This window comes from Eutrigla gurnardus, assembly GCF_963514095.1.
Source record: "Eutrigla gurnardus genome assembly, chromosome: 4".
NCBI classification, from domain to species: Eukaryota; Metazoa; Chordata; class Actinopteri; order Perciformes; family Triglidae; genus Eutrigla; species Eutrigla gurnardus.
In genome coordinates, this window is record NC_139918.1 from 18,729,841 (window position 1) to 18,748,202 (window position 18,362).

The 18,362-nt window shown below is 42.4% G+C and overlaps 2 protein-coding genes across 4 annotated transcripts; both read left to right on the forward strand.

Annotated features, from left to right (window-relative positions):
* Position 1: 1 nt before the first annotated feature.
* Positions 2-4,543, forward strand: LOC311012924 (nucleolin-like). 3 transcript variants are annotated; one of them, XM_084008748.1, is made up of 16 exons: positions 2-122; positions 483-555; positions 658-741; positions 819-956; positions 1,246-1,353; positions 1,440-1,577; positions 1,724-1,795; positions 1,881-2,004; positions 2,103-2,254; positions 2,500-2,626; positions 2,716-2,903; positions 3,010-3,136; positions 3,230-3,363; positions 3,462-3,588; positions 3,669-3,925; positions 4,290-4,543. In XM_084008748.1, exons 1-16 carry the CDS (start codon positions 108-110, stop codon positions 4,367-4,369), a joined length of 1,944 nt encoding a protein of 647 aa, XP_083864874.1. In that variant the 5' UTR covers positions 2-107; the 3' UTR covers positions 4,370-4,543. The 3 variants fall into 3 exon arrangements, with proteins under 3 accessions (XP_083864874.1, XP_083864875.1, XP_083864876.1); XM_084008749.1 differs by having other exon boundaries at positions 3,013-3,136; XM_084008750.1 differs by having other exon boundaries at positions 661-741.
* A 294-nt stretch (positions 4,544-4,837) lies between these two features.
* LOC311012755 (polyamine-transporting ATPase 13A3-like) lies at positions 4,838-18,362 on the forward strand. The gene is made up of 32 exons (XM_084008390.1): positions 4,838-4,963; positions 6,264-6,333; positions 7,318-7,491; positions 7,831-7,998; positions 8,092-8,162; positions 8,313-8,396; positions 8,496-8,565; positions 8,660-8,794; positions 8,895-8,967; positions 9,076-9,207; positions 9,426-9,593; positions 9,698-9,855; positions 9,974-10,162; positions 10,568-10,629; positions 10,919-11,069; positions 11,348-11,470; positions 11,987-12,137; positions 12,297-12,417; positions 12,827-12,951; positions 13,056-13,213; positions 13,455-13,586; positions 13,692-13,771; positions 13,917-13,959; positions 14,417-14,526; positions 14,616-14,712; positions 14,950-15,022; positions 15,136-15,313; positions 15,741-15,922; positions 16,315-16,403; positions 16,646-16,726; positions 16,969-17,064; positions 17,365-18,362. The coding sequence occupies exons 2-32, from the start codon at positions 6,283-6,285 to the stop codon at positions 17,545-17,547; spliced, it is 3,708 nt and encodes a 1,235-aa protein (XP_083864516.1). The 5' UTR covers positions 4,838-4,963; positions 6,264-6,282; the 3' UTR covers positions 17,548-18,362.

Here is an 18,362-nt window from a genome sequence, read left to right on the forward strand (position 1 = left end):
GCATGCGTACTGCGTAATTTAGTGCAGTCGCATGCGGATGTTTTGAGCTAAACACACGTGCGTTTCACTGCCGAGACTGGGTTCCTTTGATTGCGATCATACACAACATGGCAAAGGAAGATGTAAGAATTTCGTAACTTTACATTTGTATTAAGCGGGCTCCAACGTGCACTGACACGATTCTTTCACGCTAACCGTTGTTTGGTCTTGTTAGCTAAAAAGCTAACAGTTGTAGTTAGCTGGTGATAATCACACGAGTTCTACCTACAGGCAGTGTTTCGAGTGGTTAACTTGAAACGTTAACTGGCAAACCTAGTATTTGACTGCAAGTAGGGCTGCATTACTGGTCAATCAATCAATTAGCCTTGAACTCTTATGCGCACATCCCATTAATTCACACGATAATGCTAATTACAAATATGTTGCTTTCCTGCTCATAAGCACATGCAGTGATTTCATTAATCCGTTTGCGTCTTTTTCAGTCTGCAAAACGCAGTACAAGGCGAAGCAAAGCTGCTACCAGTGAAGATGTAGAAGAGGACAACGTTAAATCCGGCAAGTCATTTCTTGTGAACAAGTGGGAAAATTACAATAACAATGCCTGTTTGGAGGTAGAAATTGTAATAAAATGTAAATAAATGATCAAATATTTTTCAGAAGGACAGACTGAGAGTGTCCCTTCAAGTGAACAAGCAGTCAGAATAGTGGAGGATGCTCCGAAAGAAGACCAAGCTGAACCAGGTACTGTACACCACTTACACACTACTTATGGTGTGTGGTTGAAAGTCTGAGCTGTATTAATAACGCTCCATGTTTAGATTCTCAGATGGACGCCGTCATCGAAGTAAAAGGAAATGCGTCCACTGTAGCTGTATCCTGGGACGAGAAGAACGGTGAAGGAGAAGTCGATGATACAGAAAAGAAAACCACTGCGAGTGATCAGATGATGGACAGCGGTAAGGATATTTACAAGAAAAGGAATGTTCGTCCTCCACAGAAACATAATCATGTTTTTTTTTTATCCTACATTTGTAAGTAATGGAGTTATTGCATCAGTTAAAAACTGTATCTTTACAATATATATTATGAACACGTCCACTATAAACATGATGGTTTAGACAACTCCCACTCTCTTAACTGTGGAAAAACTCACCCTCCTCCTCACGCTTCAATGGAGGCTGTGAAACCGTTTGTTGTAACTGGTTTCAACTGTCTTCAAATAAAATCACTGATTGTTTTTGACAGGAGAACAGACTCCCATCATCTCTTCAGCTGATGCAGTCGACTCCACGGAGGACGTTCCCACTGAGAGTGCAGCAACGAAGATGGAGGAAGAGCTGCAGGAATCTGGAGGTACCGCCAAAAGTGCAAATACAACACCACACAAATGTGTCTGAGTGAAATTCTGAGCGGTGTCAGTAATGGAGCTTTGTTTTTAGAATGTCAGAAGGACATTGTCGCCGGAAGCACAGCCACAGTAACTTTAACCTGGGAGAAGAAGAATGAGGAGGGCGAGAACGAGGAGGTTGAAAAGGAAACCAATGGAGGCGAACTGATGATTATTGAAAAGAAACCAGGTAAGGCTGTTTCTATCTGGTCTGTCCTACATGTGATATTATAGCAAAACATTGAAACATTCATTATGAGTGAGCCGAGACACTGCCATTTGTACTCACTTTATTTAGTTATGACATGATTTATGACATTTTGTATTTGGTTGCAGTACAAGGGAAACGGAAGTCATGCTCTACTGTCGAGACCTCCGTGTCAAAGAAAACTAAGCTCATCAATGATGGTAAGTAAGCGACATGCATTGTTCTGTATGTAATCATAGTAATATTCTCGCCCGCATGCATTTCACTTATCTTATTTTGTTGCAGGATTTTGTCTGTATGTCGGCAACCTGAACAACTCTAAAACCTTCGATGAAGTCAAAGATTCATTAGCAAATTACTTCATGACAAACAGTCTGTTGGTACAAGACATCAGGTTAGACCGCTCCAGGTGAGTGCGCTGCTTAACTTAACATTTACCGTACTTTTCTTTGTCTTATCCACTTAGAAGTAATATTGCTGCTACTTATCATACTTTTGCTTTTGTAGAAAACATGCACACGTAGATCTGGCCTCAGAGATGGACTTGACCAAGGGCTTGACTTTCAACGGGAAAATACTGCACGATAAGCCGATGAAGATCGCCAAGGCAAAGGTCAAAAGTGCGGACAAGGTGAAGGCTCCAGTGAAGGATGAAAAAGGTAACTCAACTAAATAGAATTGTTTCATTACACATTTATATAAACTTGCCTGTCATTTTAAATTTGGGTTGCGTTGTAGTACTTTAGCATTTAAAATGAAGCTAATATACATTTTAGTCTGTTTTTTCTTTAAATGCTAAAAAAATAAATTGATGGTGTGTTGATCTGGGAATGTGAAACATTACAAAGTCCAAGGAAGTTGCTATGGAATGAATGTCTGACTCGAGGCCTGTCCTGTTTGGCAGACAAAGATGGCAGATGTTTGTTTCTGAAGAATCTCCCCTACAACGCAACAAAAAAGGACATTCTGAAAATCTTCTGCACGGCCGTCAGAGTCAGGTTTCCTGGTGGGACTGAAGGCCCCACGAAAGGGTAGGAGTTTAAAATGTTGTTGTATATATTCTTATTCTTTGTATATTTAGAATCACCATACTGAATTAAATTTCCTCAACATTCAACAGCATTGCCTTTGTGGAGTTTAAAAATAAATCTATTGCTAAGAAAGTACTGGAGCGAAAACAAGGAGTCAAGTTCCAAGACCGGACTTTGATTGTGGATGCTGGCGGAAAAACGCAAGTGCCTGAAGTTGCCAAAGCCAAAAACAACAAAGACTGCAAAGACGACAAAGACAAAAAAGATGAGACAAAAGGTAAATCATTGGACATGTACAGGTATACTGTCAATGGCTGACGTGATACACTCAATCTGGACATTTCCCTGTGTTGACAAAGGTTCTCTCTTCTTTCTCACTGCAGCAGCTCCTCCAAATACAACCCTATTTGTGAGCAATTTGCCTTACAATGTACAAGAAAAAAACCTCAAGAAAATCTTTGAGAAGTCCGTCGGTATCAACGTTCCGAAATTAGAGGGCCAATCGAGAGGGTTAGTACATGAACACTGGCCTCCTATCCGTTCTTTTCCCAATGAAGGAAGTATTTGATTCTATTCTCAAGAAACATCTGTAATCCCCTGCAGGTTTGCGTTTGTGGAGTTTGCAGCTGTGGCGGATGCTGAAAAGGCCCTGCAGTCATCCAAAGACATGAAAATATTCAAAAGGGCCATCAAGGTCGAATTCAGGAAAGCGCAGGAGAAATCAGAGCAGGAAAAAGGTACGTAGGATCGTCCGCGTCATATTATTCATGTTTTGTCATCCAATGTAAAGTTAGTTTGAGTCATGATGAGTAATGACAATGTGCCCCCCCTGTAGTCCTACTGAAAACCCTGATCGTGATGGGGCTCGCTGAGAAGACGACAGCAGAAACTCTGAAAAGTGCTTTTGAAGGGGCTTTCAGTGCAAGAGTCACCGTAGATAAAGAGACAGGAGTTTCAAAAAAGTAGGTAGACTAAAGTGATCTTTTTTGTGCTCAATTGTAATCAGTGTTCAATCAACTGACTTGTTTTACATGTTTCTCAGGTTTGGTTTTGTGGAATTTGAGAGTGAAGACGGCTGTAAAGCTGTCAAAGAAGCCATGGAGGACTGTGAGATAGATGGCAACAAAGTGACCGTGGCTTATGCAAAAGCAAAAGGTGTCACCAAGCCACCTTCGGCACCTGGTAAAGCTCCTGCAGCACCTGGTAAAGCGCCTGCAGCACCTGGTAAAGCGCCTGCAGCACCTGGTAAAGCGCCTGCAGCTCAGGGGGCTGGCAAAGGGAGAAAACGCAACAGAGGAGGTACGTTTAACGGTCGTATTAAAAAGTCTCATTATAGTTGAGTTTCAAGTTGCACCAATCAGCCCTCAACTATAGCTCAGTCACTTTATTGTTCCTGTCTAGAACCAAATAACATACTGACTGACTCAATCAAACCTTAATACATTCTTCTTTAGCAGACACTTATCTTGCATTCACACATATAATGGTTTGCCAGATTAATTCCTCAAATCTGTTGAATTTTTGATACAGGGAAGCCTGTTTTTTAATTTTCTACAAACTCCAAGATTTGTTTTTTCTACGACTTTTGGTTCTTGAGTGGTTTAGTTTGATGGTGTTTGAGTAAAAAAAAATACAACTTTGATTTATTGATGTATTTTTCCAGGTAAAGGGCGTGGAGATGGCAAGCCACAAGATGCTGTGAAAGAAGTGGAGAATAAAGATGGATGTTCTTCAACAACCTGAGAGCTAAAGACTATTTTGATTGGTTGAATGTGTGAAACGGCATGAAATGTGCACCGTTTGTCATAGTTTGTATTTTACACCTTTTTTAACTTCATAACTAATATGAAAACGGAAAACAACCCTGTTTTGTCATGTGAAAAGTTGATTAAGATTTAATCCAAATATATGTTTAAAACCCCACCAGCTGTGTCTCTGAGTTCTGTTCTAACATCTGTGATGAAGAAGATCTAGGGACTTATAGAAATGCCAGCCGGACTATTTCTTCTCTCTCTCTGACCTGAAATATCACCACAGCTAAACACAAACAACCATATTCTCCCGCCAGTGTGTCGCTAAATGTTGCGTTACTGCATGGAGATGGGCGGTAAAGGGGCAGCTCTAAACACTAGCGTGTCCTCTGGTGACCTCACATCCTGTCCCCCACGTCCCACCCCGTCCCACTTCCTTCTCGGACGGTCCGGTCTCAGCGCAGCGTGGGTCACTGTTGTGTCTGCGCGTGCCTTCACACGTAACCGTCGGACCCGCGGCGCTGCGGAGGGCGCGCGGGCAAACCTGTAATGCAACGTCTCGCTCGCCGACACCGAAGAGGCATCGGTAAGTTTAGGACGCGTCAGCGGCGACTGTGTTTCGATCCACGGCGGTGTTTTAATGTGTCGAACGGCGAACTTGCGACCCAGTTTGTAAAACACATGATTGAAGCTGCGACTGAAAATGGCTCCTCGGTGCCTGGTGCTGATCCAATGTTTGTTTTTCACTGATGGGGAAAGTTTCTCTCCTTTTTCGCGTTTAAAACGTGACCAACAGAACATGAGGTCGTTCGGTGTCTTTAAACAAATATCCACCTGTTTGACTACATGTTTTACAACTTTGGATGCTGTTGGGATTTATTGCACTTAAAAGTTGAATCACGATGAACATAAACCATTGATTGCAGGTTAATCTGGAGTTTCTAATGTACATTTAGAAAGTTAAGTCAAGTTGCTTGCCTCAATTCCTGGATTTGGACTGAAATCTGGACTCCTTTTGGCTTCTCCAGGACTGCAACATAGTTGTTTTGAAGCCAGCCCTGTGTAGCTTTGGCTCTATGTTTGGGGTCTTTGTCTGGCTGGAAAATAAATCTCATCCAAAGTCCCGGCTGGCTTTCAATCTGCAGCAGGGTTTCCAGCAGGATTTCTCTCTTTACATTTTTGTTTACTGCTTTTATAGTAGTGTCGTATAGCTCCTCCAGCCTCCCAGAAGCATCAGCACTGCCACAGATGCTGGCACCACCCCCAACCTCCATGGTGGCGGTGATGAATATGCTTTTATTATGAATTTAGAAAAGACCATAGAAGCTCCTTACACTTTTAGGTTTGGTTTGTGTCTTGCATTTCTACCTAATTTTAATACTTTTTAAACATAAATACTATTTTTATTTATCCAGATGTATCTTAAACGAGTCCAAGAAGTGTTTGCTAGAAAACAGAACCTCATATGTGATGGTGCTTATTGACAGGGGTCAAACATTAGTGTGGGTGTGACTGCTGCTGAGCATAAACGTTTGTGCACGGTGCAAAGGTTTCCATGCATGACAGCATTTCCTGGGTCATTGCTTATCACCCCAACACAGTGTGTCACTCCTTGGAATAATGTTGTCAATGAGTTGACAGGTTAATGTGTTGTGAGGCTCCCTCTTGAAGTGATTGGACATGTGAGTAGACTGAGGAAGGATAACGAGCATAATAGAAAGTAAAAGACTCACCGACTACCTGTGTTTGTTTGAGAAGGCTTAATGGCCTTGCACAAGTTTGCTGACCAAACAGAGTCTGAAGGCATCTTTGATAAGAAAGCTTCCGTAGAAGTAAAACACAAATTGGAAATATAGTAAATAAAATAATCACTCTTTTCTTTGCAGTTTTTTCACTTCTGACAGAATGAAGACGAAAGAGGTGAAGATTATAAACCAGGGTCTGGAGGATGAGATGGTAAATATCACTTCCTATTTTAATGATGCTTTCCCCCTAGAAGTGCCTTGAGCCAGCATCGTCAAATGCTCTTTTCTATTGCATAAGAACATTTGGTTCTCTTGTTTTTGTAATAGTAACAAAGTGCCCAGCTGTAAGAAATTACTTAGCTTTTAAAATAACCATAGAAAAAACGTTGAAAAGCCCCTTTTCCATAGACTGCATATAAGAGTTAGATGTAGTCACAATGATGACTGAAAATCCATTATTAGGTGCCCAAAATGTTAGTTAACTTTCATGAACCAAAAGTTAAGTTCAGTTCTAAAAAGAAAACATTGACGGGACAATGCCATGATATTTATAGGGTAGCCACACTCGAAAGCATACCCTGCTTTATCCTTTATTTGACTCTAAATGAACTCATAACTTACTAAAGTTGACCATCTTGCTGTATTGCAGAAGACTTGATACTAGAAATAGAAGAGAATGTTTACGGATCTAATAAATCAAGTGAGATTTTCTCATAGACTTCTATACAATCAGACTGCAACCAGAGGAGGCCCCCTGCTGGCCATTAGAAAGAATGCAAGTTTAAGGCTTTTCTGTATTGGCTACACTTTTCAGATACTTGTGTATGTTTGAGGTGGTGGTCGGAGGGGCCGTAGGCACAGAATGGCAGCCACGCTTCTGTCAGTCTACTATCGTAGTTTACTACCACCAGTATGACTGTGTGTGAATGAATGGAACCTGGAACCCTGTCAGAGCGCTTTGAGTTTCTTGAAAAAAGTGCCATACAAATCCAGTCCATTATTATTATTATTATAATCATTATTCTTCTGCAAAATTCACCGTGGCTGAGTTTACTCGCTCCAAACAGTTGATGGAAGTGCACCTAATTTGCATTTCTTATTTTCGTGACATTAAAAAGTTTAATATTTTTCGAAACGAGGCTACTGTTGGTTTTGAGCACCCTTCAGTGTGTTAATATGTGTGTGTGCTGAGCAGGAGGTGTGGGGATACCAGCCCTGTCTGTGGAAGATGGTCCTGGTGGGTGTAGGTGCCGTGTGCTCCGGGGGTCTCCTGCTGCTCCTGCTCTACTGGCTGCCTGAGTGGGGCGTTAAGGGCACCTGCACACACACCTCGCTGAGGGACGCACACACACTGCTGCTAAGGACCAGGGTAGGAAAACAGCCGTTCTTACCTTTTTTCACACAATTGACTTGTTTTATTCTTTCTCTGCACGTTGTTTTCATACAAGGAACAATAATTAAATTAAATACATTTTTAAATGAGACTAAACTGCCGTGCTTTGTTGAAACAAAGAAACAAAAATGATATCTATTTGTTGCAGCTTTATATGTGCGTGAATATATTTTTTCTATCACAGAATTGAGTTCACTCTTGTGCTGCTGCTCATAAATCCTCCCGACATGTGTTGACATTCTTTGGCACACATTCTGCATTACGCCACAAACGACGGATTCGATGTAGTATATCTTGTAACTCAATTCTCGACAGGATGAGTTCAGCCAGTGGTTTCGAGCCAAAGTACACGTGATGTCGGCTCCGGGGAAGAAACCCTTCGACAGCTTGGATCTGCGGCCCACGGCCCAGCTGCCAAACGGAGACCACGGCATCGGCCCTGCGCACGGAGAGCATCATGGGAAGTTTAGACAGCATGTTCAGGTGCCCCAGTGGAAAACTTTTTTTGTTTATTGGCTCGTTTTGAAGTATGTCTGTAAAGCTGTTACACGTCTGACCATCTCCTCCCCCTCTTAGATCCACTACTTCACCCACCACAGCACTAGATACTACTGGGACGATGTGAAACAGAACTTTGAAGTGTACAAGTAAGAGTCCCACTGAAGAACCATTCGTTTGTATTTGTTTTTTTATTTATTTGCTAACTAATTTATATATATGAATACATTATTGAATAGTGGGTACAGTATGCATCATGTGCATGTATCTCTGTGGCTATGAATGTGTGACTCATCCAGGGGCCTGGAGGATGTGAAGGTGACCTGTGCAGGTATCCACTCGGACCACAGCGCTGGCATTTCTCAAACACTGCAGGACTTCAGGTAAATGCACACGTATTTCATGCTTTGCTGTAGATTGTTCTCTCGTCTTATTTAATCATTTTAAGCTCAAATTCCTTTTTTTAAATTGTATTTCATCAGGAGGTTGTTTTTCGGGGAGAATGAGATCGCCGTAAGAGTGCCGTCTCTATTCAAGCTGCTCATAAAGGAAGTGAGTTCTTTGTGTAATATTACCTCTGGCTCTTCTTTTAAAGCATCGCCATCCCCAATGCTAATCCTTCACTTGTATCTTCTTTCCACATCAGGTCTTAAATCCTTTCTACATCTTCCAGCTCTTCAGTGTTGTCCTGTGGAGCGCTGAGGACTACTACTATTATGCTACAGCCATAGTTTTTATGTCTGTGATCTCCATAGCTACCTCGCTGTATACCATTAAGAAGGTGAGTCAGACAGTAAAGGCACTTTTTTGGGGGAGGAAATGCCCTCAATCATCTTATCCAGAGAAGTCTGTACTCGGCGTATTTGTCTCTCTTATTCCAGCAATATGTGATGCTGCATGACATGGTGGCAGCGCACAGCCTGGTCCGAGTTTCAGTGTGCAGAGGGAGTAAAGGCATGTTTCACTCTCTGGCTAATCCCTAATAGCATCCTCATGATCCCCTGCAGAGACTGTCCGTATCATCTCATTTTAGCTGTTGGCTTTTCTTCATGTTGTTCCTAGATATTGAACAGGCCATGTCAACAGATCTTGTGCCCGGTGATGTCATCATTATCCCAGCAAACGGCATGATCATGACCTGCGACGCCGTGCTCATCCGTGGGACCTGCATCGTCAATGAGAGCATGCTTACAGGTTGTATATCCTTAGATAGATGGGTTTCAGTACTTTCTACTACTAATACTGATAATTCATTAAACAAAAAAAAGGCATTTTGTTGTATTCCATGGCAACTTTCCCAATTAAGAGCTATATTTTCATTGGTTATTATTATTTGAATAGTGCACAAATGTGCAGCTCTTGTTGTGTTTTGAGTGATTTTTATGTGATGTTAATCCTCTGTCCAACTTCAGGAGAGAGCGTGCCAGTTACAAAGACTAGTCTGCCCAGTTCAGGCGAGGAGGCGGCCACGATTTACGACATGGAGGAGCACAAGAGATGCACCCTGTTCTGTGGTACCCGCATTATCCAGACGCGCTTCTACACTGGAGAGCTGGTGGAGGCTGTCGTGGTTCGCACAGGTGAGATCAAGAAAAAAAAAATGATAGAATGACGGCTAAAGTTAGATCATTTATAAGAAAAAAGAAGAAAATAATGAAATGTCATTACTAACATGTTCTCTCAGGATTCAGCACAGAGAAAGGCCAACTGGTGCGCTCCATCCTCCACCCTAAACCCACAGACTTCAAGCTGTACCGCGATGCTTACCTGTTCTTGCTGTGTCTGGTGGGAGTGGCCGGGTTCGGATTCATCTACACCATCATCCTCAGTATCATTAACAAGGTAACACGAAGGAAGAAGCTCAGATTTGTGTCATTTATGTCCTGATGATGCTGTTTTCTCAAAAGAGAAAAGAGATCCTTCATCTGTCATTGGTGGTTCCTCCTCCAATCTCACCCAGGTTCCAGCTAAAACCATCATCATTGAATCTCTGGACATCATCACCATCACCGTGCCCCCGGCCTTACCGGCGGCCATGACAGCCGGCATCGTGTACGCGCAGCGTCGTCTGAAACGCGTCGGCATCTTCTGCATCAGTCCTCAGAGGATCAACATGTGTGGTCAGCTGAACCTGGTCTGCTTTGACAAGGTAGTCTCGACCGCAGCTCTCATTTCTTGCAATGTGTTTTCTTGTTCAGGAAATGCAGTTTATACAGAGGAATTTCAGGGTCTGTCTTTATAAACCATCATCATTTCCAGGACTAAATAAAGCACTTAAATAAAGTTCATCACATGTAAAATGAGGATGACTGCAGGGTTTTAATGGTCTTTAAAACCACAAATTAAAATTAAAAAGGAGGAATGTGTGCATGAATGTGTGTCTGTTGAACAATGGATGTAGATTAAGAAAAGAGCAAAGAAAGGTTATTGAGTGATTTTGCTTTCACGATTTAAACACAAGACTAAACACTTCTGAGAAATGTGGGTTATTAGAATTTACCTCCTGCTCCTGCATTTTTAACTATCAGTATTATGTTATTAAATTATCTTTCAGACTGGTACTCTGACTGAAGATGGTTTGGACCTGTGGGGTGTTCAGACAGCTGAAGGTGGCAGGTAGGAGAGCCTCTTAGATGTCTTTTGCAAACACATCTGTGTGCGTTTTCTATGAATAATCACAAAATAGAATTACAAAACAGTCTGTCAGGTATTTAAAGTTGAGAGCACCAACATCGTTGTGAACTCAAATAAGTTAAAGATCACTATCTTCTTCTATGCAGTTAATATCATTGCTCACATGATGTTTTGAGTCTTATCTTGCCCTAGTAAAAGGATAGTACATATAATATTTAATCCTGCATCTTAATCCTGTATGATTTCCTTTCCCCCCACCTCTCGGTTGCAGCTTTTCTCCCCCAGAGGCGGACGCATCTAAAGAAAGTCTGGTTAACACCGTGTTTGTGGCCTGCATGGCTACCTGCCACTCACTGACCAAGATAGCGGGCGAGCTCTCTGGAGACCCTTTAGACCTCAAGATGTTCAGCGCCACAGGCTGGGTGAGCAACCATCTTCACCGTTAACACCCAACACGCTCGCTCACTGGCACCACAGCTAGCTGGGATACTGCTCTCTGCATGAATTATGCAGCACCACGCTTACTGCCTTGGCAGAGCCAGTTCTTCTTGGCTAAAACGCTTCACGTCTGGCACCATGGATACTCCAGCACGAACAGCAGACAAAGCCTCGGCTTTTTAAGAGGAAGCTGGGAGGTTGGATTCAGCTCAACACATTATCAAGATATCATATGATCTCAATATTGTTTTATTTTTGTTAGATCCTCGAGGAGCCCACAGAAGAAGAAACAGCACTCCACAATCCCATAATGCCCACGGTGGTGCGACCGCCAAAGCAATCGGTCCCCGATCAGAACGACCCACAGCCCACAACCCTCAACACGGTACAGTAAATTATAATAGTAGAATTATAATTAAATCCTTCTTTTTTCATGAAAACATGCCTCATTCACCCTGTTTTAAACTGTGAGGTGACCTTAAATAAAAGCATTATTATCATCATTATTAGTCTTCAATGTCTTGCTGGGAGTTAATTGGGAATATTGATCCTGCTGTCATGTTTGCATGCTAAATATGGAGCTACTGCCGGTTAGCTTAGCTTGTTTATTCCATCTCTGCAAAGGCTGAATTGTAAAAACAACACGTTTCTGTTTTTACACGGGGAAACAGCTGGAACTCTTTCTTGGTGAGTCGATCAGGTTGCTTGGCAACCGCACAGTGACGACATGCCTAGCCTCTTGTTTCCAGCCTTTATGCTAAACAAACCATCATCTTGCTACTGCTTTATATGTAACACAGAGACATGAGAGAATGATCTTCTTATTGAACACTCTGTTGTTCCTGTTTTCTGTTCATCATGAAATAAAACTCGTGTAATCAACGTGTCTATTGCTCCGCAGTCCTGTGAGATTGGGATTGTGCGTCAGTTCCCCTTCTCGTCGACCCTGCAGAGGATGAGTGTGGTGGTCCGGAGGCTCGGGGAAAAACACATGAACGCCTACTTGAAAGGAGCACCGGAGGTTGTGGCCAGCCTCTGCAAACCACACACAGGTTCTCCTCTATGTTAATGCTCCTTGGCCATCAATGCACATTAAAAAATAATCTCTCAGTGTCTTTAATAACGGCCTCTATATCTCTTCCTGCCTCTGTAACACACACTGCTCTCATCTAGAAAAAGTCCAGACTGACACGACTCCTTCGTTCCTTCAGTCCCACAGAGCTTCACGGCGACTCTGGAGACCTACACCCGGCAGGGCTTCAGGGTTATTGCCCTGGCACATCGACAGCTGGAGTCCAAAGTCTCCTGGCACAAAGTCCAGAGCCTCAGCAGGTACCAACCCTCCACAGATCACACTGTACATGGAGCTACTGGCCGAGACCCCAAAACAGCGTGTACTTCTCCTTTCCATGTCTGGAGGGCTTCGCTCCAAACAGGGTTCGAATGACATGATCGCCTCCTTGCCGGTCAGAGACTCTGGTAACCTGTGACGAACACATTAAACTGAGAAAATGGAATCTTATACTTGAACAACAACTGTTGTCGTCACTACCGCATTGCATTGTGGGATATGTATGCCGGCATAGTGTCCAGTGGAACCCTGAAATGTAATATTTCATGAGAAATAGTGTGCGATTTGCTTTCTATTGGTTTCACATGCTTAAACATCTCACATTTGCATGATATTAGTGACAAAATCACGTTGTTCATGATAGTAAAATGTATGATTTGTTGATTTAAGGGACCTGATAGAAACCAACATGGAGTTCCTTGGTTTGATCATCATGCAGAACAAAATAAAAGAGGAGACGGCCGGAGTTTTACGCGAATTACGTCACGCTAACATTCGCACTGTGATGGTCACAGGTAAATCAAGTGATTTGATTCACTTATGCTCCATGTTTTAATGTGACGTCGTCATTGCATTGATGCCTGATATGTGATATTTCCTCACTGTTATTCTCTGTTAGGTGACAACATGTTGACGGCGATATCGGTGGCGCGGGATTGTGGGATGATCCGTGCACACGAGAGGGTCATTATTGCAGATGCGGTTCCTCCTAGGGATTTCCACCCTGCTAGTATCACATGGCATTACACTGAAAACCCCGCTCACACAGACAATCAGGTGAGATAAAAAGCCTTGAAGCCACTGAGAGACTAATAATAGATGGATGATGTTTTTATTATCTAATAGATGTATTTTCTATCATGGTTGTAGACTGTTTTAGCCTGGGGAAGTCAGTAATTTTAACTATTCTTAATTGGCTACGGATTCCCCCGTCATTTTCTCCTCTGGTGTTCCTGTGGCTTGTTGTTATTGTTCATATTCCTGCTTAACCTCTCTAATGTTTGAGTCTCTCTTTCAGACTGTGGAGATAAACCTTGATGACGGGCTACATGACAAGCAAGTCACTCAGCAGGAACCAAACTATCACTTTGCAGTGACTGGCCGAGCCTTGGCTGTGATCCTGGAGCACTTCCCTCAGCTCGTCCAGAAGGTACAGCCACATCCTCACACACCTCTTTATGTTTTATTTTAGCTGTAGTTTACGTGTCTGCCTTGTGGCTGTAATTCTGTGTTTCTCCACTTGGCGGCAATGCAGCTTGTTCTCAGAGCCGCTGTGTTTGCTCGCATGGCTCCAGACCAGAAGACTCAGCTGGTGGAAGTCCTGCAGAGCATCGAGTGAGTGTTTTTTTTTTGTTTGTTTGTGGCTTCACTTGTTATCTGTTGATGAGCTTAATTTCCGTCTGCTGGACATCATGAGATTTAAAAAAAGATTAAGCACCATTGGCAAATGTACTCCTTTCACCCTCTGTTCTCCTTCTAGCTACACGGTTGGGATGTGTGGTGACGGTGCAAATGACTGTGGAGTAAGTGTGGACTATTTTAATTTAATATGCACAAATTATAACATGAGAATATACTTTGTCCTGTCGCATACAGGAGTGTCAAAAGTTAAAGGCAAATGATTGTGTAGGCGGCGGTGGAATGTACACTAAGTGCTTTTATACAAAAAAAATATTATCACATTTGAAAAATGTATACATACAATTTTAAAGTTGTAAGCTGTCTAACCAGGCCTACTCCTTATTTTATAATTAAAAAGCTAACAAAATATATTTTTTATACATTTATGCTACATAATATGCTGCATATAAACCTTGCTTTTCAAAGAAACTATTATCAAAACTGTAAAATTACTAGTAAAAGCCTCAAAACTCCACTGACACAAAAAGAGGTGTCGCATTGAAACTTCTACCTTTTCCTATTTAAAAACGATATGAAAGCAAAGTGATTTATACCAAAGATGCTGCGTCTCCGTTCCAGGCTTTGAAGAGAGCTCACAGTGGGATCTCTCTCTCCGAGCTGGAGGCTTCTGTTGCTTCACCGTTCACCTCCTCCACCGCAAACATCTCCTGTGTCCCCAACCTCATCAGGTAGCCACTCACTCGCCAGATTAGAGAATTTCACATTCCCAAAACGTTTAACGCGTGTTTTCAAGCTAATTTCCCCTTGCTTTCCTAAGGGAGGGCCGAGCTGCCCTCATAACATCATTCTGCGTATTCAAGTTCATGGCTCTGTACAGCATCATCCAGTACCTCAGCGTCACCCTGCTCTACTCGGTAAACTCGCTACACAACGTTACACAATAACTATTACTATGAGAAATAACTATTGTTTCATTTACCTTGAATAAAACGGTGAACATTTATTTCAACACTTTATTTTTTCTAATTGAGAATTGAGGGAAAAAGTGTGCGTGAAGGCTTTCACTTAAACACATTGTAATGTGATGAAGTCTCTAGATGGAGTCATCATCGATCCATTCCCTTTTAACTGTTTATTTTCTCATCTTGTAGATTCTCAGCAACTTGGGAGACTTCCAGTTCCTCTTCATCGACATCGCCATCATTCTCATCATTGCCTTCACAAGTGAGCAGCATGAAGATTAAAGGAGCTTTTACTTGTTTAGATAAAAGAAAAGCAATCAAATATAATGACTGGCAGTATTAAGTAAGTATAAGTATAGTACCTTCCGTCTTCAGTGAGTCTGAACCCGGCGTGGAAGGAGCTGGTGGGGCGCCGCCCGCCGTCCAGTCTGATCTCTGGCCCGCTGCTCTTCTCAGTCCTGACCCAGATCATCACCTGCCTGGTGTTCCAGGTCCTGGCCTTTCTCTTGGTACGACAGCAGAGCTGGTATGAGACGTGGACACCTCAGTCAGAGTGAGTAACATGTCTGAAATGAGCTCCGGCCAAATGGCGAATCGGTAAATCCCAGGTTGGTGAATGTATGTAAATGCTACTATATAAAGTCTTTTGTCTTAGTCTCTGTCTTTGCTGACCTCTGTGCTCTCTTTCTTACAACGGCTGCATTGCCGTAAAAATGAAGTGAAACAAAGTTGCTGTGAGGCTTTTTTTCCATGTAGTGTTTATTCTTCTGTCTGGGTGATTAACGTGGCTGATTTAAAAAAGATAATAAAATAAATAGTTTTGCCACTAGTCTGACTTTCTACTGCCTTGTTTTTATTCCTATAGTATCTGCTTGGCAAACACATTTTCTATAATGTATGCTGGTCAGTAGACAAACTGAAGAAACACAACACTACTTTCCAGAGGTTTGTATTAACTCTCCGCTCCTCTCTTCTTATAGTGCCTGCAACGTTTCCCGCTCCATTCTCTCTCATGGCTCGAATGTAACGAGCCCTCACGACCACAAAAACATCAGGAACTACGAGAACACCACCCTCTTCTACGTCTCTTCCTTCCAGTATTTGGCCGTGGCCATCATCTTCTCCAAGGGGAAGCCCTTCAGACAGCCGAGCTACAAGAACTGTAAGATGTCTTAGGATCCGCTGAAACGATGATCGTCATGGAAATGAGATTATTGCCAGCACAGAAGTAGTTTCTGCTTGTCAGGCACATTTTTGAATTGTGGTGTTATATGTAATGCTAATGCAACAGTAAAAATACTGAAGAGGCAAGTTTAAAAAAATATATTATTAAAGATTTTAAAGATAGGAATCTGGATAGTTGATTTAAGAAGCAAATGTTATTCCAATAGACTTTAACTTTAAACTGTAATTTTAAATTCAGTTTTCCAAATGTTAATACATTTTCCTGAATGCATCCATCCTTTCTAAATCCATTTTTAATTCATAAATAATGTGTATGCATGCACAATAAGAGTTAGATCTGGTGTCGTTTCTGTATTTTTCTTTCATAAGGGCCGTTCATGTTGTCCTGCCTCGGACTCTATACTTTTCTCTTCCTCATCATGTTGTATCCTGTTCCTGCCATCGACAGCTTCCTTGACGTAAATATAGTTTTTCTGATTTTATTGTACGTTCTCGGTGCACTGCCTGCTCTAAAAGATGGAATACATTTTCCGGTTGTAGATGTTAAACAGTAAAGATGAAAGTAGAAGAGTTGCTGCGTTAGAAAGTGGTTTGAAGTTGTAACGGTGGCTGGGAGGTTGCATGATGTTGGTGTGTGTGTGTGTGTGTGTGTGCGCCGTTGCATTCATTGCTCTTTTCCTGCTGCTCTGCCTTCACTCAGATCGTGTGTGTTCCTCATGACTGGCGCATTACACTGGTCATCATTGTGGTAGTGAATGCGGCCGTGTCTTTCATGCTGGAGGTACGCCTTAGAGACATCACCCCTACAACTGCTCTGTGACCGATCTGCTCTTGTAATTACAAAACTGTGGTTTGCATGCATTGATTTTTTTTTTTCACCTGCTGAATCTGTGCTCAGAAATGCATCAGTGCATAATGAATGAAAATCAATGAATCATGTTTTTTTTTTTTTTTCCCTTTTGAGTTATTTCTCTGTGTTTCGTGACCAGCTGATTCTCAAATTCCCCCTGAAATCTCCCGTAGATTTTGATCCTTGACATCATCTTGCCGAGGCTAGTTTTCAGATGCAATCAGGGGGAAAATCACCCCACAGAGCCGCCCTCCGCTGACAAACCTCAGGTTGGGAAGCTTTTGATTTCACCTTTATTTTGCCTGGTTTCACGTCATTGAAAATAATTATGAATATTAACTCTTAACTGTCTAATTCTCCCTCTTAATTTTGACCTCTGATTACTTTTTTTTACATGAAATTTGAAATTGTATTGACTCTGGAACTCTTGAGCGTATTCTGGTCCTGCTCATTGCGTTAAGTGTCCTGAGATGACTTCTGTTGTGATATGACACTATAAATAAAATTAAATAGCACAGAAACTAAGTACCACGACTTCAATGATTAAAATGTTGCACTTGTGTCCCCAGGAGGTCAATGAGCATTGGGGCTCGTCCTTCCTCTCCTGGTTGTTCTGTTTGAGGAACAAGCCCCCAACGGTGCGCTACATGCAACTGGCCCTGGAGCTGCAGGACGAAGCCGACTGGCCCCCCGGACCCTCCACGGTTACCTACGCCAGCGATCCCCCATCCGGCATCTCTGCCCGCCTCTGACACCAACGTGACCAACGAGCAAAACTACTGCATGAATCTAAAACCGTAGCTTGAGTTGAGGTCTGAGATGTGACGAATGCTCAGACGATGTGTGTGTGGGACGGGGACTGGAGGTCAGAGGCCAATCCAGGAGCCTCATAAAGGTGAGGCCTCCTACTCTGACTGACGGACACTGTGGGCAGCTCATACATAAAGTTCTCTTCCGTTTTGATTAACCCCATCAGAATAGACAGACATGCTGCCCTTGTCACACTGCTGGAACTTGAGTCAGAGGCATTGGTCAAAGGAAAAGTACATCATTTTGGAAAAAACAGTATGCTCATTTGCACTCTCGCAGAGTTTTAAACATATAAACCATGTGAGGCACATCCCTCCAGTCTGACAGTATTAGTAACAGCGTACAGATCCAGTATTCAGCAGCTGTTTCGCTCGGTCTCGTCCATTTAAGGCCTAAAAACACTGGAGGATTCTTTCCGCTTTACTGTGAATAAAAATATGCAGTCTTCCACTGTCATCTGCTGCTAACATCTAAATTGTCAAACAGTATTGGGTCATTCAAAGAAACATGAGAAGTTGTGCCTTTTTCAATGTTATGAGCATAACTGGTACTGTTGTATTTTTAAGACGGCTGCTGCATTTTGTTTTAGAGTTGCTTCAGTTGAATTCTTCCTGTGGAAGAGAGAACCCGAAATTTCCGTCCTTTAAAAAAGAAGTGTGTGTGTGTGTGTGTGTGTGTGTGTGTGTGTGTGTGTGTGTGTGTGTGTGTGTGTGTGTGTGTGTGTGTGTGTGTGTGTGTGTGTGTGTGTGTGTGTGTG

What these genes read in the sequence shown, in the direction of transcription:
- LOC311012755 (XM_084008390.1), top strand. Translation starts at nt 6,283, where the DNA reads ATGAAGACGAAAGAGGTGAAGATTATAAACCAGGGTCTGGAGGATGAG. An exon ending in CAGAACTTTGAAGTGTACAA is followed by an intron (nt 8,163 to 8,312) that starts GTAAGAGTCCCA and finishes TGACTCATCCAG; the next exon opens with GGGCCTGGAGGATGTGAAGG. An exon ending in TGTTCAGCGCCACAGGCTGG is followed by an intron (nt 11,070 to 11,347) that starts GTGAGCAACCAT and finishes TATTTTTGTTAG; the next exon opens with ATCCTCGAGGAGCCCACAGA.
- LOC311012924 (XM_084008748.1), top strand. An exon ending in GATTATTGAAAAGAAACCAG is followed by an intron (nt 1,578 to 1,723) that starts GTAAGGCTGTTT and finishes ATTTGGTTGCAG; the next exon opens with TACAAGGGAAACGGAAGTCA. An exon ending in ACTGAAGGCCCCACGAAAGG is followed by an intron (nt 2,627 to 2,715) that starts GTAGGAGTTTAA and finishes AACATTCAACAG; the next exon opens with CATTGCCTTTGTGGAGTTTA.